The 24,221-nt window shown below is 46.6% G+C and overlaps 1 protein-coding gene and 1 long non-coding RNA gene across 7 annotated transcripts in view; one reads left to right on the top strand and one right to left on the bottom strand.

Annotated features, from left to right (window-relative positions):
• The window catches only part of C2CD3 (C2 domain containing 3 centriole elongation regulator), a 35,976-nt gene that overhangs the window by 822 nt on the left and 10,933 nt on the right, over nt 1–24,221 (bottom strand). For 4 of the 5 annotated variants that reach the window (XR_005626327.1, XR_005626326.1, XM_039697043.1 and 1 more), the window contains 17 exons: nt 23,097–23,340; nt 22,191–22,371; nt 20,711–20,891; nt 19,540–19,712; nt 18,328–18,448; nt 16,900–17,168; nt 16,456–16,545; nt 14,688–15,308; nt 13,609–13,911; nt 12,524–12,662; nt 11,803–11,867; nt 10,913–11,118; nt 10,154–10,254; nt 9,098–9,265; nt 8,198–8,406; nt 6,453–7,431; nt 5,749–5,848 (listed from right to left, as the gene is read on the bottom strand). Coding sequence is in view for 3 of the 5 variants with exons in the window: in XM_039697043.1 (XP_039552977.1) it covers nt 5,749–5,848; nt 6,453–7,431; nt 8,198–8,406; nt 9,098–9,265; nt 10,154–10,254; nt 10,913–11,118; nt 11,803–11,867; nt 12,524–12,662; nt 13,609–13,911; nt 14,688–15,308; nt 16,456–16,545; nt 16,900–17,168; nt 18,328–18,448; nt 19,540–19,712; nt 20,711–20,891; nt 22,191–22,371; nt 23,097–23,340 (4,150 nt within the window). In the remaining 2 variants the exon portion in view is untranslated. Of the gene's footprint in view, nt 1–3,698; nt 4,271–5,748; nt 5,849–6,452; nt 7,432–8,197; nt 8,407–9,097; nt 9,266–10,153; nt 10,255–10,912; nt 11,119–11,802; nt 11,868–12,523; nt 12,663–13,608; nt 13,912–14,687; nt 15,309–16,455; nt 16,546–16,899; nt 17,169–18,327; nt 18,449–19,539; nt 19,713–20,710; nt 20,892–22,190; nt 22,372–23,096; nt 23,341–24,221 lie in introns of those variants that run through there. The other variant, XM_039697045.1, reaches the window with a different exon arrangement.
• Nucleotides 521–13,805, top strand: LOC120496519. Of its 2 annotated transcripts, XR_005626329.1 has the most exons (5): nt 521–1,064; nt 1,194–1,513; nt 2,165–2,269; nt 2,912–3,347; nt 13,670–13,805. It is a non-coding gene; the product is annotated as an uncharacterized LOC120496519 (long non-coding RNA). The 2 variants fall into 2 exon arrangements; XR_005626328.1 differs by having other exon boundaries at nt 1,194–2,269.

Consider the following 24,221-nt stretch of genomic DNA (forward strand, 5'->3'; position numbering starts at 1 on the left):
AGAGGCACCACGTGTGAGAGCTCTTGGATTCGTGTTGTGGTAAACCACAGGGCTGTGCAGAGGGTGACAAGTTAGACACACAGGAAAAACCACCCCAATGAGAAAGAGAACAATCTGAACCCGGAATGGGGCTCTGGTGTGCAACCTCTGAACTTTTGAGTGCCCACCCCTGGCCAAAGTCTCCCTGCATGAAGCCAAAGAATGGCAGTGGTGTAGTCACTGGGACCTGACTGCATTTTGGCTTTCCATTATTATTTTACTTTATAATTTCCAGAACCTGAAGACCAAATCTCACAGGGGAGAGGCAATGCTCTGTCAACAACAAATCCTAAGCCTGCTGACAGGACAAGGCAGGGAAGGGGTTTAAACTAAAAGAGGAGAGATTTAGATTAGATATTGGGAAGAAATTCTTCCCTGTGAGGGTGCTGAGGCCCTGGCACAGGGTGCCTAAAGAAGCTGTGGCTGCTCCTGGATCCCAGGAAGTGCCCAGGACCAGGCTGGATGGGGCTTGGAGCCACCTGGGCTACTGGAAGCCATGGCAGGGGATGGGGCTGGATAAGCTTCATGGTCCCTCCCAGCCCAAACCATCACTGTGAGTCCATGGCAAATGGGATGGGCCAGGCTCAGCTGCCTGCAGGGAGCCCAAGGCAGCAGCCCATGAGAGGAAAAGCCCTGGTTTAACCAGTGTCTTCTCCTCTGTGCTTGGCCAGCAGCCTGGCTGTGTCCCTGGTGCTCCTGCAGCACTGGAAGATGAGTGATTTCAGCGCACAGAGAAACACATTTCCCCCCAGCTAGTTCAGAGCTGGGCTGAGCCTGTGGAGCGCTGAGAAAAGCGATCCTGCTCCGGGAGCCTTTAAGGGAGGAAGCTGGGGGGCCAGGAAGGTCTTTTGGAAAACTGATCCACTGAGCTGGCCTTTCACCTACATCCCTGGGCTGCTTCTCTGAGCCTTGGGAAAGGTCTCCTGAGGTGCCCAGCTCCCTCCCAGGAGAAACAGCTCCAGGACCCTGTTTTGTGCACTTTGAGATGCACTGTCTGGAGAGGGAAATGGCTTTTTCAGGAATAAGTGAGTCCTTGTGTTTGGTGACCTGTGCATTACAGCCTGCAGGTAAAAGACTTCCTGTTCTTATTGCACTGAAATAGCAGACATGGATAATCAGGAGAACCTTTGCTTGCCTTTCTTTCTTCTTAACAGTTATCCAGGATGAATTTCCTAAATGAAAATACAAGGAGCCAAGAGAGATTAAATGCAGACCTGGCCACAGCAGAAGCTTAAAAGCCAGCAGAAAGAGCTGCTTGCTGGGCAAAGCACCTCCCTCGGACAGGGCTGTCCAGAGACCAGGACAGTAGCTCATTCTTCCCACGCTGTTTTCTGCCCAAGGAACAGCCAAAAGGTCAGGAGTGGCTGGAGAGGGGCAGTGACCAGGCCCTCTGCTGATCCCTGAGTTCTGCACAGAACCCGAAAACATCTCTCTAGGAAACTCCCCCAACCTGCCAACTAACTCTCTTTCAAAGGTGCATGAAACTGCATTTCCTGCCTCCCACAGCTCCCCTGTCCCACATGCCACGTGTCCTGCACAGCCAGGGATGGAGAGCCAGCACCTCCCATTTTCAACGTAAGGAACAGAATCCCAGAATGGTTTGGGTGGGAAAGAACCTCAGAGCCCATCCAGTGCCACCCCTGCCATGGGCAGGGACGCCTTCCACCATCCCAGATTGCTCCAGCCTCAATGTCCAGCCTGGCCTTGGGCACTGCCAGGGATCCAGGGGCAGCCCCAGCTGCTCTGGGCACCCTGTGCCAGCCCTGCCCATCCTCACAGTCAATAATGCCCTCCCAACATCTAACACCCCTAAAATGCCCTGTTCTCCAAAGCCACAACACAAGAGCAGGTGCCTGGTGCTATCTGATGTCACTGAGGTGAAGGAGAGCAGTCTGTTTGCTCCCACAGCCAGGAAACCAGGTGTGCTTGGAAAACACACCACTGGCATGTTGTTGCAGAGATCAGCAGCTAAAATACACCTCCTCCCATCTTCCTACCACTGCCCCACGTGCAGGATGAAGTGGTGTTAAGATGTGTGTGTCTATCCCAGTGACCTCCCTAACAAGGAACTTCCAGCTGTGGGAGAGGTTTAACACCATCTCTTGCTGCTATTTCACATGTACAGGTGTGACTCAAAATGAGCAAGGTTTGAAACCACCATTAACACTCCCAGCTCAGAGAGATGACCAGAATCACAGAATCATGGAATTCCTGAGCTTGCAGAAGACATGTAAGATCATGGAGCTGTTCCCTCAGCACTGCCAAGGCCACCATTATCCCCTGTCCCCAAGTGCCACATCCACACAGCTTTAAATCCCTCCAGGATGGGGACTCACCGCTGCCTTGGGCAGCTGTGCCAGGGCTGGACAGCCTTTTGGGGAAAGAAATGTCCACTCTGAGCCTGCCTTGGCCCAGCCTGAGGCCGTTCCCTCTCCTCCTGTCCCTGTTCCCCCTCGGCTGTCCCCTCCTGTCAGGAGTTGTGCAGAGCCACAAGGGCCCCCCTGAGCCTCCTTCTCTCCAGGCTGAGCCCCTTCCCAGCTGCCTCACCTGCTCCTGGCTCTCCAGCCCCTTCCCCAGCTCCCTTGCTCTTTTCTGGATGCCAACCCTTCCTCTGCCCCATCTCCCAGGCAGTTTCTGGCTGCCAGCTCGATGCCCTGCATAGTTTCCAGAGCACACATCTGAAGTGTCGTGTTTACACCCCTCCTCAGCCCGGCACAGGCTCGGGTCAGTGCCCATCCCAGGTTCCCCCTGTCTGTCTCTCAGGCTCCAAGTGCCTGGGGCTCAGCCAGGAAGCACACGTGTTCCAGGGGAAAGATGCAGGAGGAAAGGGGACTCGTGCCCCGAGGATCACGCTCCGCTCCCCTCCCTGCAGGAACGGCAGCGACGCTGAAACCAGCCAAGGATGATTCTGTGCCTGTGTGCCAGGGGCTGGGCTGCAGCAGATTCAGGAGCACGTTACAGGTCATGGTGGGGGTACAGCCTCCTCCAAGGTCAAGGAATGCCAGTCTTGGAGGCAGAGGACATTTCAGCACTGTGGCCCAGCGAGTTTGCCAGCAGCTTTGCTTGCGCACAGGGATGGAGGGTGAGCAGATCTGTGTCAACAGGCCACAACCCACCCTGGCACCGGCCTGGCACCTGCCCCTGCTTTCCAGCAAGGAAATCAGGAAGATCCAGCAGATCAAGAAGGAACAACACAACCAAGAAAGGATGTTTTGGCTGTTGCTGCTGTTGCCATTTTTGCAACATACAAATGCCTGTTTTAGTGAATCTGCCCAAGGCTTTGTTACTTCAAATAATTCACACTGAAGGTAAGTCTGGGTATACACAAATATGAATTATTCTGAGTAAAACCGGTTTCCACTTAACTTTCTTATTCTGTTGGAATATTCCTAGAGGTGAGAGGGAAAAGAATATCACTGCATTTGGAGAAGGACTTTAGCCAAGGGCCTGGAGTGCCAGAACAAGGGGAATGGCTTCCCCCTGCCAGAGGGCAGGGTTAGATGGGATACTGGGAAGAAATTCTTCCCTTTGAGGGTGCTGAGGCCCTGGCACAGGGTGCCCAGAGCAGCTGTGGCTGGTCCTGGATCCCTGGAAGTGCCCAAGGCCAGGATGGATGGGGTTGGGAGCAGCCTGGGATGGTGGAAGGTGTCCCTGCCATGGCAGCGGGGGGAACAAGAGGATCTTTGATATTCTTTACCACCCAAAGCATTCTGGGATTCTGCCATTTTATGGAAAAGTTTATCAACGCTCAGATTTTTCAATCCTATCCTCTAAGCCCCCCTCAGAGCAGGTGAGCAGTGTGGAAGACAAGAGCTGGGAAGGACCCCAAGAATGGGAAGCGTTAGTTTGATGTAACGGGGAAAGAAGTAAAAAACAAAGAGGTTTTGTGAGGCTCTACAAAACTCTGATCCCTGGAAGGTGGTCACAGCTCCAGGCTGAGCCTGACCTCCTCAGGGCCCTGTGCTCTCACAGCAGGAGCTGAGACCAGGTTTTTGTCTCAAACACTGCCAGCTCCTTCGCTGTGACTGCCCAGCTCCACACCTCAGCACTGCTGTGTCATTCCAGGAGGGAAGCTGGGGAAAGCAGGGAGGCAGACAAGCCAGGGAGAGGTGGCAGGAGCACCAGGAAGGTCAGGAGACAAGCTGCCAGCTGCCAAGTGAGAGAGGGCTCAGGTGATGTCCAGAGGACAGCTCACGTTTCAGCCCTGCTGCCACGCTTGGTGTTTGCTGACCTGTGCAGGACCAAACAAGGCCAGATTTAGAAGCTGATGTTCCAAAGGTCAGTTAAAAACAAAACTATGAGGAAGCATTTTTTCTGAACTCTATGCATTGGTAGCATTGAAAAATTGGTTCTTCGCAGAGGGAATTTGATGAACAAGTCACAACCAAATCCCGTCTCAGCTCATCCTACAAGTGCTGCAGCAAAGGATCAGTGCCAGCCAGCCTCAAATTAAGTGCTTTAGGATCAAAATATCCAAATAGTGCACTGCCAACATTTTACCTAATTAGTAATAATTTGCAGGGCCGTAGTTCCAGCAGCTCAGCTCAGAGCTGCACTCAGGGGGCTCAAGTAAAGCTGGTATCAGCATTAAACCAGAGGTTTCTGTGACTTCAGAGCTGTTAGGGCCTGAGTCTGTTTTGATTCATCAGGTAAGCTGCTCCCACTGACATAAATGTCCCTTGAAGTGTTTCATAGCTGATCTGGAGAGGAAGAGAGGCATCACCCTGTCTGGGAGTGGTAAACAAAGAGCTGCTGCACACCCAGATCCACACCCACAGCAGAGCTGGGGCTGGAAAAGGATCATGGAATTCCAGAGTGGTTTGGGTGGGAAGGGACCTTAAAGCTTATCCCATTTCAACCCCTGCCATGGCAGAGACACCTTCCACTGTCCCAGGCTGCTCCAAGTCCCATCCAACTTGGCCTGGAACATTTCCAGGGATGGAGCAGCCACAGCTGCTCTGGGCACCCTGTGCCAGGGCCTCAGCACCCTCACAGGGAACAATTTCTTCCCAAGATCCAATCCAAATCTCCCCTCTTTTAGTTTACAACTGCTTCCCGTTATCCCATCACTATATGCCACTGTAAAAAGTCTCTTTCTTTTTTATAACCCCTCTTGAGGAACTGAAAACAAGATAAATACATAGGCATTGAAACAACTGAGCCACAAACCTCTGGCAGTAAATAAATCCTTATGAACATAAAAAAGCAAACCCCCAGCAATCCACAGCTTTCCTGCAGGAGGAACAATCACTCAAGCCATTCCACTGCTCCCTGGGTCACAGAACCATCACAGGATACCTCTCCAGGAACCCCCTCCTGCTGCAAACTCCCTCATTTCATCCTGGTCTAAAAGAGACAAACTGGAGCCATAACCACAAGTTAGAGCTCCTCAGAACCAGGCATGTCACCCCACATTAAAGCACAAAGAGGTGCAGAGTGAGAACCTGCCACTGCCCCTGATGGAGCAGCATTTCCTGAGCATGCTCAACAACTGGTGGATATAAAGGCATCAGGATCACAGAGAACACAGCCATGGATGCTAAAACCATCCTCACGGAGAGAAGAGGTGTCAGGAAGAGTCCCCCTGACTCTGCTGGAAGCCATCACATCTAAGCTGAGTGCTGGCAGGCCAAGGAAGGGAGAAGTTTTGTTCCTGCTTCAAGGAATGGACTGAGTTGGACAATAAAGGAAAGGACATCCCATACTTACTTTTGGAGGTGTGGAAGGGTGGGAAGAAGTGCAGAGCAGTCTCATGGAGGCTTCCATCTCCTGGGGTGGAAGGAAGAAGTTGGGAACAACAGGATCAGATCTGAGCAGAACTGTTCAGGAACAACCTGCAGTTGCACAGAGGTCCAGGTGTGGAAAAAGCCTCAGCTGTTAACAGGTCCTAAACAGCAAATTTCATTTGTTTTAATCATTATTCCATTGCTCTGAACATGTGGTTCTCTCACCTGGGCTCGCAGAGCATGGGACACTGACCCACATTAAAACAATACCTCACAAATCTGCAGAGGACTTCATCCTGCAAACATTCCAACACTCACTCCAAGATTTGTAATTTGTGCAAGAAACATTAACAAGTATTTTAAAATCAAAATAAAGCAAGTTTCTTTTGATACACGAGAAACACAAGAGCTCCAACACATGGGGAAAAATAACAGGGAGAGAAAATGCAACAAGCCATGTAGGAACTACCCAAAATGAAGTGACTCTCACAAATCACAAATTTTGTTGGCTATAAGTTTCAAGAAAGTAATGGGGTCCTCCAACACCTTTCCAGATCACCAGCTCTGGATTAATTTCCCAGGGAAGAGCTTCACATAGCACATTTCTCTGTCCTGAGGCCAGGGAGACTCTAACTAAGCAGAGGAGTCATCAAATGCAAGAGTGTTTCAGAAAAGTGTAAAGGATACAAAGAGATTTTTTGTTTGATGGGGTTTTCTGAGCCTTCCACTGGGTCTTCACTGCTGTCATCAGGGAAGCTCTCGCTGTTTCCTTCTGAGCCAGCTTGGGCTGATACACTCTGAACACAGTTCTCATCAGAGCCACTTCCTTCCTTGCCCTGATGATCTCCATTTACAACCTCAGCACCTTCCTCCTCCTCAGTGGTTTTTTGATTGGTCAAACCCATGTCTCCTGAGGATGGCAGCAGTTCCTTAGAGCCTGCAGGGAACTCCACGCTTTTCTTTATGGGTTCAGTGCTCAGTGCTCTGCTCCAGAGGCTCAGCTGAGATGGCAGAAGCAGCTCCCTCTCTGCTGTTCCTGTGCTTCTGGGGAAGGTCTGGCAGTCTCCTGCTGCTCCCCAGGGGCTGTTCCCACCCACCTTGGGGCTCATGGGTGGGCTCAGGGCGCTCAGCATGCTCTGGCTGTCCCCCTGCAGCATGCTGGACAAGGTGCTGCTGTTCCCTCTTTGGAAACAGCCCACATCCATGGAGTGCTGATCCCCAGCCCTGGGGTCCAGAGGCTGCAGCTCAGGCCCCTGCCCTGTTTCAGAGATCATGCTGGACCAGGGGCTCGTCCTGTCTGTCATGGTGGTTATCTCATTTAGAGTCCGTGGTTCTATAACATCTTCTTCATATTCCTCTTCACTGTGAGGCTGGATGGCAAAAGCACCTTCCTTTTCCTGGACAACACCCTCTGGATGCTCATCTTCAGGGATAATGGGGCCTAGGAGCTGGTGCAACATGTGTCTCTCAAACACGGGTCTGCTGGCATGGCCACAGGGAACACTGGCATCTCCAGCTGGCACATCTGGCATCTCCAGCTGGCCTCCAGGAGCTTCACTGCCTCCTTCCTGCTTCCAGATGGGTACAGTCAAAGCACCCAGCTTCCTGCTGCTCTCCTGAGGCACGTCAGAAGCTTCCTTGCTATTTTTAGTTATGGTCTGCAAGTCTGGTTAACAAAAAAGAGCGCCAGTAAATGCACGGAGCAACAATTCATCTTAAGTCTGATTTATGTGGGTTTTTGGCAGAAAGTCCTAGATGTAAGGATGGTTGGGAGCTAAACATGCACAGCTTTGCAAACACTGCTGATGTGAGCGTGTTCTGCTCTGCTTCCCACTGACAAGGCCAGAGGAACAGAAATGCTAAGGAAAAACAGAAGCATTGAGGATGAAATTAATGGGAAATTTTGTAAATTCTTTAAAAAGCCACAATCACTTATTTCTGGTTTGCAGTGAGCAGATCCTATTCACTGCTTGCATCCTCTGAGAATTGAGTTCATCAGTACTAGGTAAAGTGACCAACTATTGTGAGGCAAGTCCTGCTCCAAGGGAATGGTGGGGGACATTTGGAAATGGAGGAGGAAGAGTCAGGAACAGACTGTAGAGGAAGGCATGCAAAAAAGCAGTAAAAACAATTGCTAAGGACAAGAAAGGAAATAAAAAGAGCAAAGCCTTGGAGAATAAAGAGCAGGAAAAAAGAAGATCAAAGTAGCAGAAGAATGGCAAATTCTGGCATAACAGGGATGTGCCCTTCATCTCTTGGAAATGCTGCTTCCCTGTAGGAAGCCATGGGCAGAAAAAGCATGGAATAACTTTCCAACCGGCAGCAACTGCAGCTCTGGGCTCCAGTTTATTCTCTGCCCTGGTAAGTTACTTTAAAAGCACCAGCAGGGATTTGATTTCCTTGTCACTTTGCTACTCACAGCAACAACTCACCATTGATTAGGCTGCTGACCTGAGACACCAACTGACTAGATTTTTCCAAAAGATGGCAGCCTTTGGGATCCACTTCTCTGCTCATGGAACCCTGATCGTCACTCTCCCGCTCCTCCTGGCCTGGTTTGGATGTGCTGAAGTCGGGGAAAGACCTGGTCAGCTTCTCATTGAAGTATCTCTGAACCTCATCCAGCTCGCTCAAGTTCTTTCTGCAAGCAGTGGTAAAAAATTTGGTCAGAGAGGGAAAATGAGCCTGTGGCAGATGGGTTTAAGCTGGATCATTCTAGCCAACAACAGGTAAACATGCAAATAAAAGATTAAAGGTTTTTATTGAAAAGCAGATCCGTAGGCAAGTGTTGAGGTTGCTCTAAGCAAGAGGATAACACTCCAGAACAAATCCTGACTTGGCTATGAAACTTGGGCTGGAAGCTAAAAAAGAGCTAGTTCTAAACTTACTTAATCAAAGGACTTGGATTTGAGATGACCTTTCAATAAAAGTCAAAAAGCCAAGGATATTACATGACTTATGGCTGAGCTTGATAAAAATCCAAGGACTTCTATGTGTTTAAGATCTAGGGATTTTAAGATACTTTGCTTGTGGTAGGGATGAAGCACCTCAGGAAGCCTCTTTCATTCCTTATTCCTAGAGATAATAAATACTATTCTTCTAAATTTATACCTCTTTTAAGCCTAGAATCTAGTAAAGAGCACATTGCTTCTAGCAGGAGGAGAAACATCCTGATTTTCCAGCCTGGCCTCAACCCGCCGTGAACGACACCGGAATCTCTTTGTGGTTATTGCACCCTTTCACTCCCATCTCCTCAGCACGGATCCCTCACTCCCATCTCCCCAGCACGGATCCCTCACTCCCAGCTCCCCCTGCCCCCAGCCCGCGGGTACCTGAGCGCGGTGAGGAGCGCGGCGCGCGAGGCCGGCGGAGCCGCATCCCGCCGGGCACGGTGCGCGCTCCCATTCCCGCCCGCCTGCTGCAGCGACTCGTGGAATCGGCGCACGTTCTGCATGTGCTCCTCGTGCCGAGGCGTCTGCGTGCCAGGGGGGCCAACCCTGCTGAAAACAGGCCTCTGTTTAACACCAGAAACCGGCTTGGAACCGCCCACTGTGCAAACTCTGCCACCTAAGAACAGCCCGTGTCCTGAAATCCAGTAAAGAGCCACCGATGGATGAAACGAGTTCTTCCAAATGTGCACAGGAATGTCATTTACTGTCTCAGATTTATGCCAAAGTCAGGTTAACAGTGGGGCTGGTAGGGAGCTCTCCGTGCCTGCTGGCAGCTCCCAAGCCAGTTGTTCAGATCCCAGAGTGGTCACCCACAGTCTCTCCAAACTTCAAAGACAAATATGGGAAGAGGATCATCTCTGCATGCTAAATAAACAAATAATAAACTAAGACACTCTCACTCATCTGAAGGGACAGAAAGCAGGAATTACTGCAGAATATATGACAGTCTCCCTCCTGTAATATGCAATGCTCCAGCATTTCACCAGCTGCTATTCACTGGTCATGGACAGAAATTAAGGCAAAATAAGGGGGATGCATCAGGAAAACTCTATTCTCATTTAAACTTACTAAAAATAAAACCAAATACAGACACAACCCTTATTCTTATCAGGGCCTGGAGAAAGTACCTGCCAGCTTCAACAATGGCACCATTTAAATCCTTATTTACCAAGGTGCAAATGAAACAAATCAGGAAGTATCAATGACAAGGAAAAGAACATCTGGGCTGTGCCAAAAGGAACCTGTCCCAGGATTGTCACCTCCTGCACCTCTCTCTCACTGGGAAAGGGAATGGCCACTAATTTTTAAGCCCAGACACACTGGACACGCTGACAGGGTGTTCCATTTTTCCAGTAGAGTCAATTGGAGACTTCCAATTGAGAGAGGTACTTCTGAGACCTGAAAATAACCAAAAAGGTTGCCAGCCTGTGGACTTACTGCTCTCGAGCAGGAACAGTGACTTCCTTTGACAAGGAATGCAACATCTGCTTGGACAAGTTTGTAGAATTACTAGGACATGCTGGAAAGCTGATCTTCACCTAGGATGAAAAGGAAAAAGGAACACTGTATGTGAGTCTTTCACAATAAGAAAATAAGATAAATTAAGGTATTATCCTGCTGATCTAACAAAACCTGAGGCTTTCTAAATAGCTTTAATTTTTCAAATGATTTCCCAGTACTCCCTCCATGCTATCAGAGAGTAAAGCAATGGAAAGTAGGATAAAGGCTGCATTACATGTCTGTAAACACACCCAAGCATATCCGGGAAGTGTAGAGAATAAAGAAAACCCCAGAAAAATAGATTCTTGCCAAATTAGATGTTTCCTAACCAATGAAAAGTTGAATTTACTGTATGTTTTTGAGCACCAGCTGTCACCCAAAGCAGCAAACACAACTATGCCATGCTCCCAGACATCCAAATACACAGAATACTCTCCTAAAAAAAATCCCCCACACCCATGCAGCAACCGCAGAGTGAAGCCAATGGGGATGCTCAGGACTTGGTTGAGGTGCTGTAACTAGCACTGGCCAGCAGCTGCCATGGAAACCTGGAGCAGAATTCCTAAGGAATTGGGTGGTTTTGGTACATTTATGCAGACTGGTCCATGACAGTGCTGTGAATTTGCTCAGGAAGCCAGAGTGCTGATTATTAGCAATCCAATTAAGTGTGAGAGGGGAGGAAATGGAAGAACATACCGAGGAAGTTTCCGGCTGGCTTCGGGCCCTGGCCTGCCTTTCTTCTTTGAGGTTATTTATATTTTGGAGAGGGGACACGGCCACTTTAATCTGCCCTCGGCACTGCCCGCTGAAGTCTGTGATGTTGTACCAGCCACACACCAGCTGGAAGCCAGAGAGGAGAGGAGAGAGGTCCACGGATGCAAATCCTATCACTCGCTCCGACTCTGGGGAAGAAGGACACAAAGCACATGCACACTGACATCAATCATTTTCAGGAATGCTAAAACACAGCCCTGGAACCATGGCCTGGAAGCTGACCCGAGGTGCAGAACAATCCTGTCCAACAGGGGGATTTTATGTGGATGACCTGGGTTATGTTCAGCTAAAAACATCCCTGTAGAACAGTAAAAGCCCAGGGCAGGGAGAGGGACTGGCAGGAGAAGCACTGTGTGCACACAGTTCTCTACATACACATGAACTTTATTTTTGAAGCAAAAATCAGACACCTGAACTTCAATATGTAAAAAGAAAGAAATAAAAGTATTTGGCTAACTGGCTGGCCACACTTCAACCAAGTGCAGCAACAACAAACAGGACTTGAAAGAATCAGTTAAGAATTTCTTTCAGCAGGAAAATCCAACCTCTACAGCACTGCCAAAATAAAACCAGAGAGAATAAGGATGAACCAAATCCTGTAAGATGATTAATGGGAAAAGGAGGATGCAAAGGGCCAGAAAATCTATAGGTATTTATCTCTAGCATTCTTCTTGTACAAGGCAAAAGATGGCATTACAATTCTGCTCTCCTATTCACTTGACAGAATATATTTTCTTAGCAGGAAATACAAGAAACCTAAGGAAGGGGATGCAGAAAACACACTCCTCTTAATACTGCGCCACAAACTTTACCTGCTTTATGCCACACTTTGAAGACCAAGGTTTGCTGTGGATCCAGGAGAAGCTCTTTGGATAATCTGTTAGGAAGAAAAACATAGTATTTTATGCAAAGCAAAAAAAAGCAGTGAAATGCTTCTGACGTTTCAGTGCCATTTTATCTACCCAGACAAACCAGTTTCTTTCTGTACTGATGGGGCAGGAACAAAACAAACCCCAAAATTATTGAGCCTCAAAGCACAATACATCTCTACATAGTTTAGGCTTCTGCTTATCCAAGAAGTATTTCCTTCTCCTCACTCTTGCTGTACATTTAAAAGATATGACAAAGAAATTGTGAAGAAACAGAAATACAGATTATTTCATAGCTCAGTATCACAGTGACAGTAAAGCACTGGGTTATGGTTCAAAGCTGTAATGTGTGAAGTTCAGTGCTGGAGATAAAAAAAAGAAAAGGAAAAATGAAGTGTTAAATGTAGAACAGTTTTTAAGTTCTTTGAAGGGATTCAGATCTTAGAAACACTGGAGGAGACACAAGATTGGATCACACAGGTTAATTCCTGAATACTGCCATGTATGGCTTGATCTGCTGAGGTTCCTTGAAGCAGCCAATTCATCTTTTCAAATTTAAGCTCAGATATCCAGGTCTGAGCTTAAAAAAACCCCAACCATAAGTCCTTTTCAGACCTGCCTGGCTGTCAGACCCAGGGAGTGTCTGTGAATCCCCACCTCTCACCTTGCCTGCTGCTGGAAGTCCCAGACTGGGGAGTCTGTATTTCCTACCACTGGAGTGGTTACTGGAGCATCTGCTCCAGCAACAGCAAACGACACACAGCTGCTGGGGGCTGCCACTTCCCGCTCTGTCAAGGGACTTCCTGAAATGGCAGAGAATTACATACATTACATAGATCTTTTAATTAATAGCAACAACATCAAAGGCAGTTCAGCACTTAAGACCACACAGCTGGCAAAGAAATCCACCATCTAGGAAATATTCCTTTTCACTGGTGGAGCTGATAGCATGTTATGTTTACAATGGAAAAAAATATTACATGAACCTTTCACAGGGCAGAAACTGGAATATTCAAAGGAGAAACAGAAAAACCATTTGCCCAAGGCCATCTAAGAAGTCAGAAGTAAAACTAGGAATACAAGCCAGGTCCTGAGTGCTTGAGCTACTCTCCATGCTGCAAGACAGAAATATTTAAATATTTATGCAATACTCAAAAGAAACCTTCTTTATATCATCAAAAACTTTGCAATAACAAATAAAATTGCACCAGTTTTTCAAAGACTATGAATTCCAGAAGATTCCAGAATTATTATAAAAATGCATGTGCAGGGCTCAGATTCTTTTAGAATTACATATCCTTAAATCATGGCTTGCATTTAACTCTTAGCTGTGTTATCAGGGGAAGAAAAGCTGAGTACAGTGAGGCAGCTTTACAAATTCATTATGTGCTAATTTTCAGGAGTCCATGAGATAGGGGCATCTTGGGGTTTATTTATTCAGCCAATGCTTAACGTGGAGTTGAGCTATTCAGACAGTGCTTAATTTCAGAATTCAGCTGTCATCTCTAACAGGTAACATTAAATTGTTTATATTTTGTAGTTTATTAATGAACACAGGCTGTGTAGTTCAGCCTCCTGCTTTCCCTGTACTTACACAGTGATTGGGGCTGCTACACCACAAAGCCAAGTGAAAAATCAGTCCCTGCCATTCACTCTGCTGGGGTAGGAACAGATCTCAGAGGCAAACAAAGAAACAGAAAACAAAGAAAGAAAAAAGAAAGACAGAAAAGGAAGGGTGTGAGATGTTACCTTTTAAACTTAGATGCATTGCTCTTTCCACCAGGATATTGACAGCAACTGTGTTTTCCAGGAACATCTCGTCTTCTTCCTGTGGTTCTCCGTTGGTGATCCCTGAGCCTACAACATCCACCTGCTGCTTGTCAGAGACCTGCTGGCTGAGAGCAGGGCTTTCCCCCGAGCCTCCATCCTCACTGCTGCTGCACTGCTCGGCACAGGGAGGCCTGGGCAGGGCGGAGGGGCCGAGGCTGACGTGAACGCGCACAGCGGCGCCGGCCAGGTCCGCGGCATTGCAACGGAACAGCGGATAAACGCCTGCAGGAGAGGGCACACACAGCCAGGAACTGAGCCACGGGAAAGCAGGAGCCTGGAGAGCAGCTGCTACAGATCATTACTGCACAGACCTCGCATGAGCCCAGCAGAACAAATTTTGATTTTCAGTGTAATTTCTATGTGAGTCATCATCCAGAAGTACAAGCTTGGAAACATTAAAAACCACGACCAATCCCCCAAATTTGGTACACCATCATTTTCCCCCAGTAACGCAGATTAAAGCACATCAACTTCCTGAGAGCCCTGGGAGCAGCGACTCAGCGTAATTTTATATACATGTATGGAGAATATAACATATACCCTGTATAAAAATTTGTTTTAACTCTTGTTGTTTCTCCCTTTCCTGAGTGTATCTAAAACAAGAGCATATCAGTCCACAAATGTGCTAGGTGATGAGTACCATGTAGATGATAGGAGCCATAAACTATAACAGAAGTTCCACCTCAGTGTGAGGAAGAACTTCTGTCCATGGAGGGGGCAGAGCCCTGGAACAGCTGCCCAGGGAGGGCCTGGAGTCTCCCTTTCTGGAGACATCCCAAACCCACATGGGTATGTTCCAGTGTCACCTGCTGCAGGTGACCCTGCCTGGGCCGGGGCTGGGACTGGGTGATCTCCAGAGATCCATTCCACCCCTGACCACCCTGGGATTCTGTGCAGGACAAAACAAAGCTGTGAACATTTTGTTTAAAGTGAGTGGAGAAGGAGGCACACTAAACACAGGGAGGAATGAAATGTGACCCCGTGTTTCAGGGACTCACCACTAACACTGAGCGTTCTCCTGGATCTCTCTGCCAACGCTGCCAGGTCGACGTAGGCAGATCCAATAAGACGATCTGTATCAAGGGGTCTTTCCACCTCATTTTCCTTGCCATATGCACACCACACCTGGATTTCCAACTTCTCCTCCCTGAAGAACCACAGCAGCCCCTGGTTCCTTCTGAGAGTCACCTTGCTGGGTTTCCTGAAGCTCACCGTGACATTCTCCGCGTCGTCGCTCACCTTTGGCCGCCTCAGCCACGTGCAGGTGGCCTCCTGGTTGTACAGCTTGTACCTGAGGTAGCAGTAAGTGCTTTTGTGCAGGTGTGCCTGGCCCGTGAGCAGCACGCAGCGGAGCGGCAGCCACACCCGTGGCGTGGAGATGGTCACGGCCACCGGGCCGGCACTGTGCTCCCAGTCCCCGCTGCCGTCCTCGCTGTCCTCGTGGTTCTCCTCGCTGCTCCACCCCAGGAGCCTGGCAGCCTCCAAGACACGCTCCCTGTCACCCTGATGGGCAAAGGCAACGCGGAGTTCCAGCCCTCCCACAATGGTCTGCAGGGCGTTTGTGCAGTGTGAAGGCAGCGGGTCCTCGGAGAGGGTCACTGGGTACCAGCCTGAAATACCTGCGGGAGGAAACATCCTGTTAGACTTGTCCCAGCTTTCCAAAAATGTCAGTGAAGAATGGACACCTCTGATCATCAGTCAAGGACCAGAACGCCAAGGGTTTATTTCTCGTTTGGAATTTTATTAAATAATTTCTAATCTGAAAAAGCAAAATGTTGCTTGCCTTCTAAAAACCTCAGCAGCAGTTCTGATCCCAAAGGATTTTCACTTCATTAACAACACCCATTTTACCATGAAACTATATCCCTGGAGTAAAATTATATTATTATTTATATATATAAAATAAAAAATAAATACATACTTTTTATTTATATAAACATATACAATATATATAACTTATATATATTTTATAAATATATATTTTATATATACCTATATACAATAAATTTATATTTTTATATACATGTATATTTATATTATATTATAAAATTATGTGTTCTTTCCTACTCTCTTCTTATAAAAACAACCTCAAAATTTTGGGCAGAAAAAAGAGAACTTTGCAGAAATTAAACCAGAAATAACCAAGGCAAATAAGAAAAACATCATTACTACAAGTTATAATAATTCCAAACTAATAGTAGATTAGTGGACAGGTATGTAAAGAATTTTTTCACAGAAATTTCACAGAATATTCGAAAGTGGAAGGGACTCAAAAGGAGCACTGAGATATTTCACACCCAGTTTAAAAGAAAAGAAGTTAATCCTACTACTTTCTAATTATCTTTTGTTTCCAGCTTTGACATCTGAAAAGCAGCCACTGGTCCTGCACTGAACACTACAACTCATGGACTTGATATCCTTTCTGGACTTTCTATCTAGAAAATAAACAGCACTGAATAAAGTCCTAAGGATTTTAGGTGCTGGTTTTAGCTGGCAGTTTCTTCACAGTAGCCTCAGAATATTCATTCAGCCACCAAACATCCTACACCCTGAAAACAGATTTTCAAACAACAAACTTTATGTGACTTTCCTAACACAGAATTTTTACTGAACACATGGGGAACATCTGAAAGAACTTTGGTCTAAAAAAACCCAGAAACTCCCCCCAAAACCAAAACAAGCCTCCCAAAACAGGAATGGAAATAGTTTTAAGGAATTGCAATAGCATTTACACAGAATGTCAGCAGCACAGCACTGCTGTGTTACCTGATCTTTTTGTCAGCAGGTCTCTGGTTGGAATCGTGACTGTCCCAAGAAGATAATCTCTGGATGTTCTGTCAGCCAATTTGTCAGTGGCTGGAAGAGAAATAATTCTGTAAATACATCCAACTGGTACATAAGTGATTGACTGGAGGACAGCTGGTAAGAGGTGATCTTCATCACTAGAAATCTCAAAAACTCTTTGCACAGAGGGAACAGTCTCTCCCAAAGACAATTTAGAGAATTACATCTCTTAGCAACTGCAGAGCTCCCTGCAGAGGGCTCTGAGCAGCCTGACCTGCTGGAAGATGGCCTTGCTCATTGCAGGGAGGTTTTTCAAGTCCCAACCCAAACTATTCCATAATACTATGAGTATTTTTTTTCTACACTACAATTAAGGGGACTTCTGCACCAGTATTCAATCCTTGCAACCACCCCTGTTGTCCTTACCTGACTTGGTGCCCTGATGGTAGATGGAGAAAAAAATGCTGCCAGACTGCAAGAGTTCCCCCAGAGAAGAGGTTTCTCCAGTGCTTTTCTGGGTGATGAGATGACAAAGGAACTCCAGGCTATGCCCAAACTCTGGGCAGAAGGAGCAGGGCACAGCCCGCGTGCTGCGCGCCCGCGCCGGGGGCAGGAAGGACGGGAGCACGCACACGTAGGTGTTCACCCCCACCCCTGCATAGTACTGCACAGAGGGGTTCTTCTGTGCCACAGCTCTGCATTCCATGGGGAAAAAAAAAAAAAAGAAGGAAGAGAACACAGATAATGCATGAGGAATCTAGGAAGCAACATGCTTAAAACAGAGGTGAAAAGATGGGACTAACAGTGAGCGTTCTAAGTCAAAATGCACGTGGGTTCTGGCTGCACAGCATTTTCATCTTTTCTTTCCATCTGAACATAGTAGGGACAGGTACAAAATGGTGAGAGGAACTCACAAGGTCCATCACTGGTGGCTGTGTCCTTATCTGTGCTTGAGAAAGTACTCAGCACCTTTAAGGATACACTGTACTGTACAATAACTTCCCTGAGAACCTGCTCCAGAAAGAAGCCAAGGCCAAGCTAAATTATTTTTACAGACCAGAACAAGGAGATGAAATTAGTAAATGGAGTCATTTACAAGTAAACCAGACCCAGGTATTACTCAGGTCATGCACCTGAAGGATGAGGGGCCTGAGGTCATTCCATTCCTTTGACTTCTCCAAGCACCATACAACAGTGATCCTCACCTGTCAGGGTGTGCTTGAATTAGGATGGACCAGGGTCTCACAGCAACACTGAGAAAGGGTCAGACCATGGCTCTGGAATGACAGGAGCCATCCTACTCTTGTGGAACTGACTCCCTCTATTCTAGCTCTTTCCTGACTGCTGAAAACCACATAGTCTGGAATTATATCTAGCTGATACCACACACTGGCAGCAGAAGCCTTAAGGTGGAAAGGAACATATTTCATTTCCTAGTCAGTTTATTGAGGTTTTCACAGTGAAATGTAAGAAAACAACCTCAGCTAGCTTTTAAATAGCATCAGCAACACCAGGATCCACTGCCCAAAAAGTTTCCATCTCATATCAGCCAATTTTAATACCAGTCTTTGGGGTAAAAAATAAGTGGAAACGTAGGAAAACATGCCTTTCCAACCTGTGTCCTTCTGCAGAACAAATGCTACCACCCTGTACTGCAGCTTCAGAGAGAAACCAGAAAGTCTCTGATGGTCTTTATAAAGTTATTTTCACTTTGGAGCAGGACCCACTTTGAATTTGCTCTCTGCAGATGGAAAATTGACCAGTAAGAATGTGATCTAATCTCATGCCTCAGCCCGCTGCCCCCAGATAAGGCTGTTTTAAGTGAAAAGTGGTCCTTTTTGAATTAGGCTTTACCTGGCTGCTGCCTGCAAACCAGCTGCCCTGTGTATTTGTACAGAAAGTGAAACAGCTTGAGCAGTCATTCCAGCTGGTGTTCTCATGGATCGCTGGTACCTCACACTCACATCGAGCAAACCTGGATTAAATGAAAGAAAGGAATGAAAGAAATGGTCAGCTCTCTATGCACATACATTCAACATAACCAACATTTACCTATACTTATTAATACAAAACCTGTTCTATTAATGAGTATTTTCCCTCTGTTCCCCCCAGATCCAGCTGTTTCACTGGAATCCAGCTGTTCCCCCCATATCCAGCTGTTCCCCCTGGGTCTGGCTGTACCTCCCGGCTGTGGCACAGCCTCTTGCACCGCCAATCCCAGTGGATTAGTGCAGTTATTTTTTCAGAAACTCCGGCACCGCATCCCGCCAGGGCCACGGCTGGCCGCAGTGTCGCCCTCCTGTGGCCAAACCCCAGCACTGCAATCCAGCGCTCTCAGTGTCGCCCTCCTGTGGCCAAACCCCAGCACTGCAATCCAGCGCTCTCAGTGTCGCCCTCCTGTGGCCAAACCCCGGCATTGCAGTCCAGCGCTTTCAGTGTCACCCTCCTGTGGCCAAACCCCGGCATTGCAATCCATGGCTCTCAGTTTCGCCCTCCTGTGGCCAAACCCCAGCACTGCAAGCCCATGGGCTGATGCTCAACTTTTTGACAGTTTGAGGGTTTCCTCTATTTAATCACTGATTTTTTACTCTTTATGGTGTTAGTGAAATCTGCGAGGAAAACCACTCCTGGTTGGTTTCAATTGCCAACATAAATCCATATTTTTATTTGCCCTGGAGGCAAATAGACTTTCACAGAATTTGACAGAATTTGACACAGAATCAAAACTGGTTTGGCTGGGAAAGACCCATAAAATCATGGAGCCCAATCATTTCTCCAGCACTGCCAAGGCCACCACTCTCCCCTCTCCCTAAGTGCCACATCCACAAAGCTGTTAAATCCTGCCAGGGATGGGGATTCTACCATGGCCTGGGGCAGCCTGTGCCAGGACTGAACAGCCCTTTGGGGGAAGAAATTTTCCATAACACCAAACCTAACCCTCCCTGGCACAATTTGAGGGCATTTTCTTTGTCCTTTGCTAACATACCATCAAACACTGTTGTGCTGCTCAGAGGGTTTCTCAACTGAGCCTGCTTTTACCAGGGAAAGCCCACAAGCCTTGCTCACCTGAAGACTGCAGATGAAATTCCTCAGAGGAATCACTCCGTGGGACCAAGGGAAGATTAAAAGTTTGAATGCCTATTTCTTCACGGTGCTGCAGAGTCACCATGGCACAGAGCCGTGACAAAGGCAAGGCCCCTTTGGCAACCAACTGGTCTCTGACATTTGGGTAATAATACCTGGTAGAACACACAAAAACAGCATCACCATTTCTCTCAAGCTGCACAGAAGTTAACTTTGAGTGTCTTCAAAGTCTAATTAGCCTCCCCAGCTAAGGGAGAAAAATAAATGTATTTCCACTGAAGAAAAGAATCATTAAGTGCTTAAGCAGATAATGCTACAAATACATACTTGCACTAGTCCTAGCAAGTCAACAAGCAGGAACTCCACTAAAAACTGGCATCCTAAGGAAAAACAAGAGAAGGATCTGGCACCAAATATTCTCTGCTATAATTTCTCATTAATAAATGAAAACACCTCTCTTGCAGAACAGATTTGTGGTACCAGAATGTAAGTGTAAAAAATTACTCCAAACCTTTTCTTAGAGCATTACTTAGCTTCAGCTTCATCCTAAGACAAATTCTGGCACTGTATCTTACAAACAGCCCATAGTAATACTTATGTGACTTTGCAAAATTTAAAAAGCCTGAGTTGTTTACTGCAGAATGAACAGATTATTATTTTTTTCTAAAGCTATTTGCCTTCATGGCTTCTGCTCTCCATTACTAACAATTAGCTTCAGTAGCCAAAGAAACATTTTGAATTTACAGAACACTTTTTATTATTTGTGTTGTACTCAGTGATTTGTATGAGGGAAAAGAGCAAATCCAGCACAATGAAATTATATTTTCAGGGTGCTTTTAAGTAAAATTTAGATGTGTCAAACATTTAAATTACTTTTATATTGTTTTGCTGATTAAAAGATGGAAGAAAGCAAACTAATAACACACACACTTTTTAAGTTATAAAAAGGAGTAATAAGAACTCTTGGTGGGGAAAAAGGCTCACAGGTTTTAAGTGCAGATGCTCATCACCAAATGTTGATGAGCTTACAATTTTTTTTTTTAGCTATTATTAAATAATATTATGAAATATCCGTTCCAGTGCTGGAGGTTTCTCAAGATCAGATGTACCTCTACCAGTACTGCTGTACGAAGAACAGGATGTTGTTCTGTACCTGCACCAGACTTCAAACTGCATTCCTCCTCCTGCTGCTCCTGGTGTCATAAATGCACTGACCAGGAGTCTCTGGACTGGGACATCAGCAGGAACCAACAGGGAATGATGATGTTCATCATTGAAGATGGGATCAGGGACACACAAAGTGGTAGCTGTTCTAAATGGCTTTAATGTGATGCCTAGAAGTCAAGCAGAACTAGTTAAAATGGTTGGAATTGCAGTTTTCAAGCTTTTTCTGCTTGCAATCCTACAGGAGGTAGGACCCATGGACAGGGAGCGAAATCCTCTTGGGACAAGGCTTGCTCTCCTGAGCTTCACTTCACAAAGCTTTTACAAGCAATCCATGCAACCCCATGACCCTGTGAGCCACAGGCTGGGAACTACAGCTAAAGAGGCAGTACAGAAATCCCACAGGACTTACTATGGAACCATTTCACTGGCTGTCATTTTTCAGTGGGAATACACATTGCTGATGCAAAGCACTCAACACGATGTTCTTTCCTACGGCTACAATTTTTTACATATTATTTTATAATCTGAAAAATGATGGGTTTAGATTGGATACTGGGAAGAAATTCTTCCCCCTGAGGGTGGTGAGCCATGGCACAGGGTGCCCAGAGAAGCTGTAGATGCCCCTGGATCCCTGGAAGTGTCCAAGGCCAGGCTGGAAAGAGCTTGGAGCACCCTGGGACAGTGGAAGGTGTCCCTGCCCATTCGATGTTAATCCTAGTCATCTAAACCAAGCAAGTCTTCTCTTGGTGTATCCATGAAAATCACAGAATTATGGTTGGAAAAGGCCTCTACGATCATCAAATCCAGCTGTTAACCCAGCCCTGCCAAGGCCACCTAGTAAATCATGTACCCAAGTGCCATATCTGAACATTTTCTGAACACTTCCAGAGATGGTGACTCTACCATTGCCCTGGGCAGCTGTGCCAGGGGTTGATAACCCTGTTCATGAAGACTTTTCCCTAATATTCAACTTAAACCTCCCCTAGCATGACTCGGGACCATTTCCTCTTGTCCTGCCCCTTGTTGCCTTGGAGCAGAGCCTGATCCCCACCTGGCTGCACTCTCCTGTCAGGGAGTTGCGGAGATCAAAATGAGCATCCTGAAGGGCTTGTGCATGTAAAGCCCTTGCTGAATTTCACTGTGTACAATCTCTCTACTCTCTGCAGACCCATTCCTGCATCTTTGTCAGACCAGCTGGCACAGTCCTCTAGCACCTTTAACAGAAGGTACCATGTGAAGAGATTTGGAATTAGGTCTCTTTTTCCACTGGGAACTTGCCACCAGCCTCAGACAAACAAGGCTTTGGATCCAGTGACACAGCCCAAGCCCAGTTTTTCCAAGAAAACAAGCATTGGCTACTTGAAAGTTCAGAAAAACATGCCCCCTCTTAGGCAGAGAGAACATGACTAAATAGTATTTAATTATAGCAATGATCTAAATAATACAAAATTATAAAACAAACTTACCATCCTCATGCAGTCCAGGTCCTTGCATTGCACCACAGCCAGCCTCCTGAACTGGAAAATAGTACTGGATGTAGCAGTCAGCCTCTCCCCAGACCGTGGACTGTAGGGGAGTGAGTCCCTTCACACCCTCCACGTGGATCTCGAACACATGCTCCATCAGGTCTTCCCCTTTTGGGTCCAACTGTTAGCAAAAAAAGGGAAAGCCACGTGGAAAGGATGACTTTAGGAAACTCAGAACATTTCAACCAGCTGCCCAGGGAAGTAACTGAATCATCCCTGGAGGTACTCAAAAGCCATATGAATGTAACATTTGGGGATGTGGTTTAATGGTTAATGTAACATTTGGGGACATGGTTTAATGGTGGCCTTGGCAGGGCTGGGTTAGTGGTTGGATTCAATGAGCATAGACCTTTCACAATCTACACAATTACATGTGATAAGGATCTAAGAAGCCTGAGATGGGGGACAGAGAAATTATCTACCATTTTCCTCCTAAAGTTAACAGAAACATTGAAAGTCTGAAAGAAAATTATTTTTTTCCTGCGAAGCACATAGATAGAAGTTCCTACCTATCCAACTCCAAGGTAGTGGCAAAACCTCCACAATAAAGCTGTGAGAATTAAGATTTTCTGTAATTTTGCTGTTTTTTTGTTTTTACTGGACTTGTGAAGATAGAAACAGTGGATATGCAAGGCAATAAAAAGAGCAAAAATGTCAAGACTGGTGAGAGCAAGCTGGTAAAAGAAAGAGTATAAACAATATAATTCTGTGTATAATTTACAGAATAAAAATTGGCTACAGCTTCAAGAAGAGATTGGGGATCATTCATCTGTTAATGAACTCACTGGTAAAACCCTTCTGACATGTCCTTAACAGCGAGAATGGGGTGTACTGAAGAGTAAATACCAGTGTGGGTTTTGTAGCCGGACGGTCCAGAGAGTGGGGAGGACGCTGTGTGACTGGAGGCACCATTCCTTCCTCAGTTTTGAGCCTCTGCAGTGCCACGATTTGGCTGGCTGATCCCATTGCCAGAGTGACCCTCAGGCTGCCGCGGGTGCTGCCCGTGAAAACGTCGACCACCGGCACGTGGCCGTCCACAGCCACCACCGGGTACTGAGCCTGCAGGAGCAGGTAGGAAACCTTGGCATCCCTACAGAACAAACCCAAAACAAACAAAAAAGCCCCAGCATGAGCCATCTGAGTAGGAACAGCATCACACAGAACTTGTTTTAGATGGGATTTTCAAAGCTGATAAAAACCAGTCTATCTCCGTTCCTCTGAAATTTGTCTCACTTACATCTCATCTTCACTTAGCAGAGATCCATGAGCTGCTGGGTGCAAGAAGTTATTTCCAGCAATGACAAAGGACAATTTCCCAAAACCTAACAGCACCTTAACTATCAGCCAGCCTAGAGATCTGTGAACAAAGGGATGAGTGAGAACAAGACTCCCATTAACACCCTGTAGCCATATTGTACTTTTATGAGGTAGTTATGTGCCTTTGGGCACGGAAGAAAAGAAGGAACAGTGACAGCCTCCCAGAAAGATGTAAAAATCATACACTGAAGTTATTCAAGGCCAGGTTGGATGGGGCTTGGAGCAACTTGGTTAAGTGGAAGGTGCCAGTGGCACTGGATGGGCTTTAAGGCCCCTCCCGAGCCAAACCATTCTGGGATTCTAAGATACACACAAATAAACTACAGTGGCTTACTGAAAAAAATTATACAAATGACACAGTAATAACTAACAAAGTAGTGGCCAGTCAGCTCCAGCACCACCTGGTTTTCACATGCCACTAGGTCTGAACAAAATAAAATGAATAAATCCTTTGCATTAGGAAGAATTTCTTCTGTCCAGTATTTCCAGCAATTTAAACTGTTTTAAGCAGGTGTATTACTTAACTGAACAAGAAGCCAATAGATTAAACCTAAAAATAACAAAGAACTCTGGAGAATCCCATTGGATAAGAGCACAATTAAAATATTAAGGTTGTGGAGACTTTTTGACACCCAGCATCCCTATGGGATCTCT

This window comes from Passer montanus, unplaced genomic scaffold, assembly GCF_014805655.1.
Source record: "Passer montanus isolate IOZ18808 unplaced genomic scaffold, ASM1480565v1 scaffold116, whole genome shotgun sequence".
NCBI lineage: Eukaryota > Metazoa > Chordata > Aves > Passeriformes > Passeridae > Passer > Passer montanus.